This window comes from Aspergillus brunneoviolaceus (assembly GCF_003184695.1).
Source record: "Aspergillus brunneoviolaceus CBS 621.78 unplaced genomic scaffold BO95scaffold_4, whole genome shotgun sequence".
In the NCBI taxonomy this organism is placed as follows: domain Eukaryota; kingdom Fungi; phylum Ascomycota; class Eurotiomycetes; order Eurotiales; family Aspergillaceae; genus Aspergillus; species Aspergillus brunneoviolaceus.
In genome coordinates, this window is record NW_020290734.1 from 199,976 (window position 1) to 211,525 (window position 11,550).

Here is an 11,550-nt window from a genome sequence, read left to right on the forward strand (position 1 = left end):
TTCTGAACTTATATGGAACCGGCCGTTGAAAGGTGACAGGGATGGTGATAAAAGCCCACATTCACGCACCCACAACCAGTATAGTTCGACTTATCCGAGGCGATAAGGCGATAAGATTGGTGGAAAGTCCCGCTGGTTGGGAGGGGGAAAGAAGGCCGCCATCGGGCCGGTGCTGCTTAGTTGCAGTCAAGGGCAAGAAGTCTCTGCGCAGGACTTTTGTGGCCACCGGCCGTTTTGAAAGCAATAGTAGGATTGGTCTTCGGCAATTCTTATCGTAAAAAATCTCACTCCTTTTTACCTAGATAATATGATTGTTAGACACTAAAATACAGATATGTATCCAACACTAACGTTACTCTAGTTGATACATAAGATTCCCGTCAGCCAGTTGATTGACGGGAAGTTCCGCCCAATTTTGCTTGTTCGGTGTGCATTCCGATATCACCTCATCTCAAAACCCCCACGCCGAACCGCACGGAACTCGTTAGCTCCGAGCCACCTATAAATCCAGCTGGACTTCCCGAGATCATCCCCATTTGTGCCAATTCGAGATCAGAAACCAATAAAACCGACAACATGAGACAAGACAACTGTCAAAGATTCGGCTTCCCCAAACCGACCGGGTACTCCATTTCCCACTGGCTGGGATCGGTGCAGGGAGATCCGCTGCTGAACCACCGAACCACGCCCGAGTTGCCGCAGTCTGCAGATATCGTGATCATCGGATCGGGTGTGAGTAGCAGCTTCAGGGCGTGCAGATTCTCGAACAGGTAGCTAAGCGCTGGATCCAGATGTCCGGAACCGTGGCTGCCAAACACCTCACGGAAACCTGGCCTGCTAAGAAAATCGTGGTCATTGAGGCTCGTCTGTTCTGCTCCGGTGCTACGGGTCGCAACGCTGGCCACTGTAAGCCAGACCAGTGGAGAGGGTTTCTGGAGTACGAGCGACAGTTTGGCACGGAGCAGGCCCTGAAGGTATGGGCATTCTCTGTGTGCTGTACCGTACCGGGCGCTGATTGCGAATTCTGTAGATCCTGCAGAATGAACAGCAGACATGGTCCGAGCTAGTACGCTACATTCAGGAAAACAATGTCGAGTGCGAACACTGGACTGGACCCACATTGGATGTTCCCATTACCCCCGAAGCCGCGCGCAAAGCCCGCACAACCTTCGAGCGGTACAAGGCCGCCGGAGGGAAGGTCGATCATATCAAAGTGACCCACGACCCCCAAGAAGCAGCGGAGGTTCGCACAAGCTCTTTGCTCCGTGTTGAGGGCATGGCTGACAAGATACCAGATCTCCCAGATGAAAAATGCTCAAGCATGTTACGCGTGGCCGGCGTCCACACTACACCCGTGGAAACTGGCAGCCCATGTGATGCGGGAGAACATTCGGAGAGGCGTCAACCTGCAGACCCAGACCAAAGCTGTCGCTGTCGTTCCTTCTCAGAAAAACCCAGGCCAGTGGGTCGTGAGAACCGAGCGTGGTGACATTGAGTGCGCACAGGTCGTCCATGCTACCAATGCGTATAGTTCCGCCCTCGAGCCGTCGCTGCGGGGCTTGATAGCTCCCCGTCCCCAGATGTGCAATCGAGTCACGATCCCGGAGACTGCTACAGATTTCGCAGGATTCAAGAACTCCTATGGTATTCTCCTTGGCCGGGACGACCTGATTAGTATCAATCCCCGTCTGAATGGCGACGGCACCGTGCTGTTTGGCGGCAGCAACCCCGGCCAAGGGGAGTTCATGGAATGGCTAGACCGGAATCCGGAGCGGTGCATTGATGATGGTATGACCGGTCATGCCGCGATCAATAAGGCTGTGCGGGCGTTCGCGATCGGTGAGGTGGAGGGGTGGACCGCCGATGAATTGCAGCAAGAAGAGCCTTACACGCATGCTTGGAGTGGTATCATGGGAATGGTAAGAAAGCAGTAATTCTAGATCTGATGCTAGTAGGGCAGGCGCTAACTGGAGACTAGAGCGCAGACGGCGTGCCGTTTGTCGGAGAGCTGCCAGGGCTTGCGGGTCAGTGGGTTTGTGCTGGTCACAACGGACAGTAGGTTCATGCATCCCCCTTGTAATGAAGTTACGCTAACAGTGACTTCTGCGATACCACAGTGGCATGGCTCGTATTTTCACCGCTGCAGCAGGCTTGGTGAAGTTGATGGCTGGGAGTTCGTGGGCTCAGTCGCAGCTGCCTGAGATTTTCCAAATCACGGTGGAAAGGGCTGAGCGGTTAAGAGAAGGCTGCAAAGCGTCAGCTGCGGTTGTCGCTCGGATTTGAACGGATGCACAATTCTAAACGCCGCATAAAATCTCGTGGTCTGTACAGTTTAGTTGACCCAGTAGAGATGCACTAGACGTACGATCTACAACCTCCATGGTTTGGGATACAAACAAATCTGCTATTTAACACTAAATCCTTCGGTCCGCTGTCTACAATTCCGTAGATTGTCTAGCGTGCGGGGTACTTAATTGATTGCATGGTGGGTCTCAACTGCCATTTGCTCAATCCGATAATCTAATATGTATGCCAGTGACAGTCCAGGCCAACTTTCCAGTCAGCGCAGCGGCATTTATCTTTCATCTTCTCATCGCCACTCCAGGAAAATCATCGCCCGCGACGCTTCTCCACTGGAATCGTTTGACCCTTTCTACCCCGACGCTCCGACCTGACCTCCCCTCTTACCCCAGTTGACAACGCACGCTCAGCAATATTGACAGCTGAAGGGTCCACATATACGCCATGTTGCCCCAGAAGGACCAAAAGACCCCTTTGACCCGGTCCGCTGCACGGAGACCCTCGGGTTGCCGAGCCCTTCTCGCATGCGTGAAATGCAAGGAAAAGAAATGGAAGGTAAGAGAACTACACAACCCGTCCAGTGCGTCAAGCAGCTTTCTTCTGACCCGATAGGATGAAAGTGCGACAATAATCCCTCGGGGTGTAACAACTGCCTACGTGCTGAATCCGGTCGGTGTTTCTTCCGGTTGCAAAAGTGGGGTTGATTAAGCTTAAATGATCTGACACAGGAAATCAGTCTGCCTCGTAGAAGACCCCGTCACGAGGACATGTCGGCCACGGAACTACATCGAGATCCTCGAGAAACGAGTGGAGTTTCTGGAGAGCTTGCTAAAGGAGCGCTGTCCTGATCTCGTCTGCAGTGACCTGTTCAAACGTCATGCACCTGAGAGACAAAAAGCATCTATTACCTCCCCACGGATACAACACATGATTAGTTCTGATGTCCACCATAGTGAGCTGATGAGTTCCCGCAAAGCCAAAGATGATTCGAACCGAGACGACGCTGTCGACAAACTGGAAGCAAAAGTGGGCCTACTGAGTCTCAATGCCGCGGGCGCAGAGCCTCAATATCTGGGTTCGTCTTCGATCTTCGCCTTCTCGCGCTTGATCAATCCGTCTCTTCGCCAGGTGGTTTCCTCTGATCTTCCCACGGGTACTGTGGCTGATGGGCCGGAGAATCGCGTCTCGGTGCTACCGTCACCATGCCTGTTGCCCGATCACGAGTCTGCAGTCAGGCTCAGTAATGGCTATTTCCAGAATGTGAACGTCCACTACCCCGTTCTACATGAGCCGACCTTCAGGACATGGGAGTCCATGTTGCTACACGAGTCGGCAGGGCAGGAAAATCTTCACCCGGATCCTATCTCATTATTCTTCTTGAACATAGTAAGGTCTAATAGCATCACGACTACTGAATGGGGATAGAAAGTGCTCACACTGTTAGGTATACGCTGTTGGGGCGTTGCTTCTGCCCCAACTGGGATTCTCAGCGGAAGTAAGCAGACGACCCCAATTAAGGAACGGAAACGCTCACTGACTGATCACTAGCGCCTGTATACATCAGCACTAATGTATATCGATGATATCCTGATCCATGATAACCTCGAAGCGGTGCAGGCCATTTTGTGCTGCGCCATCTACTCCGTGAGATCTCCGACGGGCACTTCGCACTGGTATGGATCACCATCAAGAAAAACGGGGACGAAGATCGCATGTGCTCATGAAAGTGACAGGAAGCTCGGCAGTCTGGCGCTGCGTCAGTGCATCGATCTGGGGTATCATCGACATACAAAGCACTTCTCCGTTCCCGCAGAAGATTTAGTTCGGACTGAACTTCGCAAGCGGGTGTTCTGGTGCGCCTATGTGATAGAGACCCAGGCTGCCGTCATGTTGGGCCGACCGTTGAGTGTACCGTATCAAGAGGTTGACGCTGAAGTAGGTTCGGACAGGACGCCCACCTTAACCAGCCCAGCAACGTTCCATCTGCGCCCCGTTTCTGACCATTTATCGTGTAAAGTATCCCATTGACATTGACGATACGTGCATCACGAGCACAGGACTACTAGGCACGCCCCGGAGCCGCCCGCAGGAACCACCCACCACCATGACGAGAGCAATCTATACCTTCCGCATGCGCCGTCTTCTGAATCTCATCCACACCCGCCTTTACTCCAAAGCCGACCCAATCTGCTCCGGCAGTCATGACCGGCAGACTGACGTTAGGAACATCCGCGCCGAGATCGAGAAGTGGCGTTCGGAACTGCCGCCGTCGCCGCCCTCTCACGCCGAAAATGACCTGGCCTTATTCACCAGCGCAGACTGGTATGATCTGGAGTACAACTACACGATCCTCCAGCTCTGTCGCGCCCAGATCCTCGACCCCCGGGCGGGAGGAAAGGCAAGCGAGGATGTCTTTCTGGAATGCCTTCGAGCCGCAGAAAGCATCTGCCAGAGCTACCGCCGGCGGTTCCTGGGGAAGCCGACGAGCTGTACCTGGGCGGCGCTGCATGAGCTGTTCCTGGCGGGATTGACATATCTCCACTGCCTGTGGACGACCTCGTCTGCCGCGCGAGGAGAGGTCTCTGGCCCCGCGCAGGCGAACAGCACCTGTAACGACTGCACGATCGCGTTGGTGATCATGGCGGAACGCTGGGATGTGGCGGCGCCGTATCGGGATATCTTTGTGGCTCTGGCGAGCCGGACACTGTCGATGTTGGGTGACAAGGCCTGCGCTGAAAGATTATCCGATCGTGTAGATTCGGCTGGCGCTTGGGGTCGGGCGGAACAGGATGGTTGCACGGAATGGATGAATATGGTCGCCCAAGCTGGAGTGCTCAACGGCTCTAATGGCCTGGTGACCGGCATAGAGAGGGATTGATCTCTTTTTCTTACATCCAGGGCTGTTCTGTGCAAGCATCCTCGCCAATTCACGGCTCTGGTGATATCAGTATGAAAATACTACGGTCAAAGAGAGGGCCATGAACAGCTGATGGGATATATAGGGGTATTTTGCTAGGGAGGGGGTCGAGAAATAGTCAAGTTATTGCCGACCCTTCGGAAACAGAGATCCTCTCGTAGAAGCGCCATCTTTGCCCGGTCAAACAGCAAGAAGGGGAACATGACCGGCGCTGTCGGCTAATATTACCGAAGTACAGTACTAGCTGCCGCATAGTCTGGCCCGCCACGGGGCTAGTCCAGCTGAAAAGCACCACGACGGAGCTGCAATGCTGGCCAGTGATATCTCCGGCCGAGCCGAGGAATAAGTCGGCGGCGAGATTGAAAGCATTCCCTTGATACATCACACGCAGACGCAAGGCATTGAAGCTAACCTCGCTTATAGTATTCGCGAGAGGTGCTAGTGTCGGGAAATGCTACTCTGTATGCCTTTACAAAGGTCACCAGACCATTCTTTCAGCTCTCCACAAAGAGAGAAAGGTTGAGAAGAGAGCTCAACGGGGGCTAGAGTCAATCCCTCATGACGAGTCTGAGGATAAAAGGGGACAAGTGCGCCCGCCTGTTGGGGTTTACCATTCACCTTTTTCCTATCTCCTCAACGCAATTGGAAATCGGGATTGTATTCTCCAACTGGGTTTCGTTTCCTTGATCACCCAACAGCACAAATGAATCCCATGGCACAGGGAAGCTCTGAAGATGGACCCTCGCGTCCGATGCGGCGACTGGTGATCTGCTGCGACGGCTCCTGGCAGACCTCGAGCCACGGCCTCCGGAACGTGGCCTCCAACGTGGCCAAGCTGTCGCGATCAATCGCCGGCTGGACCGACGAAGATGGGGAGTGCATCCAGCAGCTAATCTACTACGACGCAGGAGTTGGCACGGCTAACAGCGCCTCCGTGGAGAGCGGGAGCTTCCCAACCCGGTTCGTGGCGAAGGTCCAGAAGTGCTGGGAGGGTGGCCTGGGACGCGGTCTGGAGGAGAATGTGTGCGAGGCTTATAACTTCTTGGTACGCTTGCTCAAAGAATCTCCGCCCCATCCATTCATAGGGCGACTGTCGTAGCCTCGCCAAAACCGATCGAGAAGCGAAAGCCATGCTGACAATGTGCGTACCTATCAGGTCAACAACTACGCCCCCGGCGATGAGATCTACATCTTCGGCTTCTCCCGCGGCGCGTACACGGCGCGCGCGCTGGCCGGCCTCATCTGCAACATGGGCATCTGCCTTCCGGACATGATGAATGATTGGTGGTCGATGTACGCGGACTACAAACTCAACTTCAAGCGGCAGGCGGCAGAGAAGAAGGCGAAGGAAGAGGAGTCGGGAATGCACTACATGAAGTCCTGGGGGAAGACGAAGCCCTATACGGACTGGAAGGAGCGGTTCCACAAGGCGGTTGAGATTGAGGTCGTCGGGGTGTTCGACACGGTGGGGGCGCTGGGCATCCCGACGAACGTGTGGTGGGACTTCAGCGAGCGCAACGAGGCCAACTACGGGTTCCACGACACCAAGCTGCACAACCAGATCAAGCACGCCTTCCACGCGTTGGCGCTGGACGAGGACCGCGCCCCCTTCACCCCGACGCTGTGGAGCCGCCCGTCCGGGGTGACGACCAAGTTGGTGCAGTGCTGGTTCCCGGGCTACCACATCAACGTCGGCGGCGGCAGCGACAACACCGTCAAGAGCTACGGCGACCTCGAGGCCATGGCCAACCTCGCCCTCGTCTGGATGATCGACCAGGTCCGCCACCGCACCAGCCTGGCCTTCGAGGACCACGCCCTCGCCCGCTTCTACCACCACTACAACTGCACCATCGTCGACCTCTCGCGCCGCGGCTTCCAGCAGGGCAGCAAACACCACTACACGCACGCCGAGACCGCGCACTGGTACTCTTGGGATAACCCGCACGCCACGCACATCACCGGATACGGTGGCTGGGGCCTGGGGTATCGTCCCGACGGCTGGGGGCGGGAGACGGCGCTGGCGGGCGATATCCCCCGCATTCCGGGCCAATACGCCAAGGCCAACGCCGAAGGCGCTACGGATGAGTTCATCCACCCCATCGTGCGTTACGCGACGAGCGAAGCCCATCGCCAGGTCCACCCGCGCGGCTCCCCGCTGTACTACGAACCGCAGGCGCTGAAGGACTTTGTCCCCGTGAAGAACCCCCCTCCGCCGGCGGACAACCCCTGGCTCAAATACGAAGGATGGTACTGGAAGAAGGTTGATAAGGAGACTGGCGAGACCACGCTGATCCCGGAGATGGCCCTGTGGGAGGACGTCGGCCGGGAGGACATGTTGTTCAACGAGAGGGACTACATGCGCGCCGACTGGCTGGCGACCTCGGCTCCGCTCAAGGGCTTCGAGGAGTCGTTCATCAAGGAGTATCTCGCCTTGGCCAACCCGACGACGGCCGACCCGCTGACTCGCCGGGAGCAGAAGCTTATGGCGGAGCTGGAGGAGGTGGCGGCCCGAGAGCATGCCAGCACGATGAAAGACGGATCGCTGGTCTACGAGCTGCGCAAATGCGCCTTTCCGGGCGATGCGGCGAAGCGCATGCAGCTGCTCCAGGCGGCTGGGGACCGGACCAAGACCTTCCTTACAGATGTGGAATCTCAGCCCTACCGGCCACCCTGGAAGCCCGCGAAGTTGAGGAAGATGGAGCTTGTGGAGCTTGTCAGGGATGACATTGAGTAGTAGAGATTGACGTTTCAATATTTGGCAGATCTTTTCGGGACTTTCTTACCATAGAATAGTAATGGCAGCATCTTTTCGGTTTTACGTTTTTCTTTAATAGCTCTCAAAAAGGAAAAAAAAAAAAAGAATGTCTGTTGGAGTGCGGCCTGCGGATAGGGCTAAATAGGTTCTAAAGGGCACGTCGTTCTCGTTAGTCCAAAGTTCGGCACATCCTGCGCCGCCCTAGCTCAAAGCAGTACATGCTAGGATGTCACAACCCACTCTATCCTAACATCAACAAAAACATCAAGCCCAGCAACCACACCCAACCAGACACCCCCAGCACCCTCACAGGAAACGCAGAGACCGGACCCGCCGCCCCAGCCCAATGAATCGAAGCAGTAGCCGGCGCCACCCCCGCCGTTGCAGTGGACCCGGACCCAGAGTCCGCCGCCGAAGCCGACAAACTCGTCACGGTGCCCCCCTCCATCACAATACTCTCAAAGTCCCCACTCTCATCGCTGTACGTATACGATTCCGCCGGATAATAGTTCACGATATCCACCGTCTGCACGACCATCGTAAACGGGGCCTGGGAGTAATTCGTCTCCCCACCGGCCCAGGAAATCGTCCCCGCGCTGTTGTTCGGGTCCCCGCCCGCCCAGATCCCGATCTTGATCCGCGAGGGGGTCTGCGGGTAGCGGGTGCCGTCCGCGGCGTCGCTGTACGTCAGGGTGCGCTGGGCGGTGCCGTCGATGCTCCAGGTGAGAGCCGCGGGCGTCCAGGTGAGGGTGTAGTTGTGGAAAGTGGATTGCGGGCCGTCGACGGGCTCCCAGGTCCAGCGGTCCGAGGTGGAGGAGTCGCCCTTCCCGAAGTAGTCGGTTTGTAGCTCCGTGGTGTAGGAGCCCAGGACTTCCTGTCCCGTGGGAGAGAAGATTGTTAGTGGGAGGGGGTCCGACGAGCGAGTAGATGCAGTTGAGAGTGGGGCGGGGATTGTGCTCGTACCCAGTCGACCTCGTCGAGATCATCCGACTCTAATACTATACTGCTGATGATCCCCGTGCCGGCGGAGGCTTTCATGACGACACTGATCTCGCCGAAGAAGATGTAGAACGGCGTGGCGATCGTGGGGGCCTGGCCCTCCTCGTTGATCGTGAGCTCAACACCCTCAGTACCGATCGCTGGGCTGCCCGAGAGCGTCGACCACTGTGCAAGAGTCTCTGAGCTCTGCACGAAGTCATAATGGAGGCTGCTGTGGGTTGAGCCCGTGTCGGACGGACAGGTTTTGTTTAGAGGGTTGCAGTCAGTGGATGTCTGTGCGAGGGTCACGCGGAGCGCGGAGAGAAGCACAGCGGTAAGCCGAAGTAAACGCAGCATTCGAATGACGGGGTGTGATCTGGGCGATTGGTTTACCGATAACGCGGGATAGTGCTATACATGGTGGCTGAGAAACGAAGTATATATGGCAGAACCATGGAGACAAACTTGTTTTCCCTCTGCCACCCTGCCGGATGATAGACACATCCTTTTCGCATCTTTGTTCCCAGCCTCCTCAATGATGCCCAGTTGACTATGACAGAATTTCAGCGGTTCTATGGTTGCTTCCAGCCTCCCTGTTTTTAATTCTCTGATAGATTTCAGGGTGGAGTACATGTCGTAGTCTCAATCTAGACTATCCGAAGACGGCTAGATTATGCCGCTCGGTCAGCATCGGAGGGGATCTCTAGTATCTGCTAGCGAATTACAGCCTGTGAAGTCGGAGAATTCCCCGCTTACGCAGAAGCTTGTCTGCGTAAGTCAGCATAACGAGTACCTCACGCCTATACAGCGACTATGAATGCACTCTCTACAGTTAGGTCCCCACACATAAATATCCCACTAGGTAGCCAAAAAGGCAGATCACGGCTAGGTGCCTGTTCATGGCCACAGCCTGTCCGATGTAGTTAGTTCTGGGGCGAGTTGTGGATGATCGCTACGTTACTGGTGGGGGTTTTTGTTTTGCCGGTAGTTCGTCGTGAGTGGGGAAGCGCTTGGAAAGCGTTAGGCAACCTTCATTTAATACGTAGTCATATATACATAAGCTCGCCGCGCCCCAACAATACTCATCTGGGTTGGGCGAGAGGAATTGGAGGAGGCGTAGAAGTCGGGGATGGTTCTGACGTGTTTTCGATTTCCACCTCGTTACGATGGTCGAGATTCCATCGTGGCTCATATGATGCCCATTGGAATGCCCGGCAGTACAAGCTAGGGTGACTGGGAGATTTGCTGCGTGCATAACTGTTATTCTCCGTCTTCTGTGTCCCTCTCACTCATCTCCCCTGCAGCGGCTCCTGCCAAGAGCATTGTCTGGTCCCCCACAGCCAGCCCGCGAGACATAGCACCTTAGGGCTCTTCCTTCATTCTTAGCTGAAGAATCTTGAGCTGCGGGCTCTTTGCCTCTCTACCCGAGGACCAATTAAAGTACCGGCTGCCCGTGAGGGTCAGCTTCCTTCGAGTGACAGACGTATCAGGGTTGTTTCATCAGTGACGATAGTTAGTATTATTTATAGTGTCCAGAACATGGGAAAGTACTGTATCTAGAGCCTTCTGAGGCTTCTTGTTCTCTTAATTATAGGCTTAAATGATCAGGGGTACTTTACATTCCATGAATGAACGTTGCGATATATGGAAACAGGGAAACAGCCAAAGTAGTCCAGTGCTATTATAGGGTATTCAGAGAAGGGCTTCACTGGTAATTACCAGATCCCATAGGGTTACACCTTCACTTATTGGCCCCCCCTCTCAACTATAATCGCAAAACTTGCTTCATTCTCAACGAAGTCATAGAACCTTCGCCGAATTCCTGTTTCGCTGTCATCTATGGAGATTCACTGCTCGCTTTCGACGGCGTTCTTAAGCACTTCACTTGGGAATGTAACACCGCCATGGGCTTGGGGCAAAAGTAGACATTCGTTGTTTGCGCAGTGCTTTTTATGATGGACTGAGACCCTTGGTTTCCGTCTTGTCCATCTCCCGCGGCGGCCTGCATGTGTTTGTGAGCGGCGACGATGTTGGTGTTGGGATTCTGCGATTGGCTGGAGGTATTCGACGTGGAATTGTTACTGCTTCGTGGGACGTAGGTGCCGCTGTGGCGCTTCGCGTTTGGACCCTGGGGACGGGGATTGAGGTAAGTGCCGTTCCGAAGACGATAATATCAAGAAAGATTCTAAGGCTTAATAAAAATCAGTCCATGGCCTTTCTGGTCTCCCACAACTCAGGTGCCAATACTATCATGGCGCTGAATCGGTGCGTAGACAGGGGGCCCTGAGGAACACTGCAGCGAAATGGTGGAACTTCTTAAGAGAAAAGCGGCCATATATGCTTATGACGAAGTCATGCCCGTCGCAGAGCGTTCGATGAGGCTGTGCTGACGCCTATGGAGATATTAAGTGGGTCACAGCTGCTGCTGCCAGCCTAAACGACCAATACATGATTGTACGCTCCCTCTGTAAGTTCCCCTTCCGCACTTGCGGCAGAACTGGGACTGGTAACCTGGTATCAGCGGACCGTGACATCTTCGTCGACAAAGGCTCGAGCCAGACCGTGGTTCCGTTGCTTGCTGACCGGCTGCGAAGCAACT

The 11,550-nt window shown here is 55.0% G+C and overlaps 4 protein-coding genes across 4 annotated transcripts; 3 read left to right on the forward strand and 1 right to left on the reverse strand.

Moving 5' to 3' along the window:
* Positions 1–638: 638 nt before the first annotated feature.
* On the forward strand, positions 639–2,375 carry BO95DRAFT_438343 (NAD(P)/FAD-dependent oxidoreductase). The gene is made up of 6 exons (XM_025585490.1): positions 639–732; positions 792–974; positions 1,031–1,243; positions 1,296–1,919; positions 1,979–2,055; positions 2,118–2,375. Exons 2-6 carry the CDS (start codon positions 792–794, stop codon positions 2,281–2,283), a joined length of 1,263 nt encoding a protein of 420 aa, XP_025447037.1. The 5' UTR covers positions 639–732; the 3' UTR covers positions 2,284–2,375.
* A 331-nt stretch (positions 2,376–2,706) lies between these two features.
* On the forward strand, positions 2,707–5,324 carry BO95DRAFT_497860 (Zn(II)2Cys6 transcription factor). The gene is made up of 7 exons (XM_025590897.1): positions 2,707–2,856; positions 3,038–3,167; positions 3,255–3,687; positions 3,746–3,796; positions 3,850–3,974; positions 4,035–4,236; positions 4,319–5,324. Exons 1-7 carry the CDS (start codon positions 2,826–2,828, stop codon positions 5,177–5,179), a joined length of 1,833 nt encoding a protein of 610 aa, XP_025447038.1. The 5' UTR covers positions 2,707–2,825; the 3' UTR covers positions 5,180–5,324.
* A 381-nt stretch (positions 5,325–5,705) lies between these two features.
* Positions 5,706–7,952, forward strand: BO95DRAFT_497865 (T6SS phospholipase effector Tle1-like catalytic domain-containing protein; the record flags this gene model as incomplete). The annotated part of the gene is made up of 2 exons (XM_025590898.1): positions 5,706–6,263; positions 6,375–7,952. Exons 1-2 carry the CDS (start codon positions 5,922–5,924, stop codon positions 7,950–7,952), a joined length of 1,920 nt encoding a protein of 639 aa, XP_025447039.1. The 5' UTR covers positions 5,706–5,921.
* A 158-nt stretch (positions 7,953–8,110) lies between these two features.
* On the reverse strand, positions 8,111–9,308 carry BO95DRAFT_449367 (glycoside hydrolase family 16 protein; the record flags this gene model as incomplete). The annotated part of the gene is made up of 3 exons (XM_025587945.1): positions 8,111–8,174; positions 8,366–8,847; positions 8,937–9,308. The coding sequence occupies 3 exons, from the start codon at positions 9,306–9,308 to the stop codon at positions 8,111–8,113; spliced, it is 918 nt and encodes a 305-aa protein (XP_025447040.1).
* Positions 9,309–11,550: the final 2,242 nt, after the last annotated feature.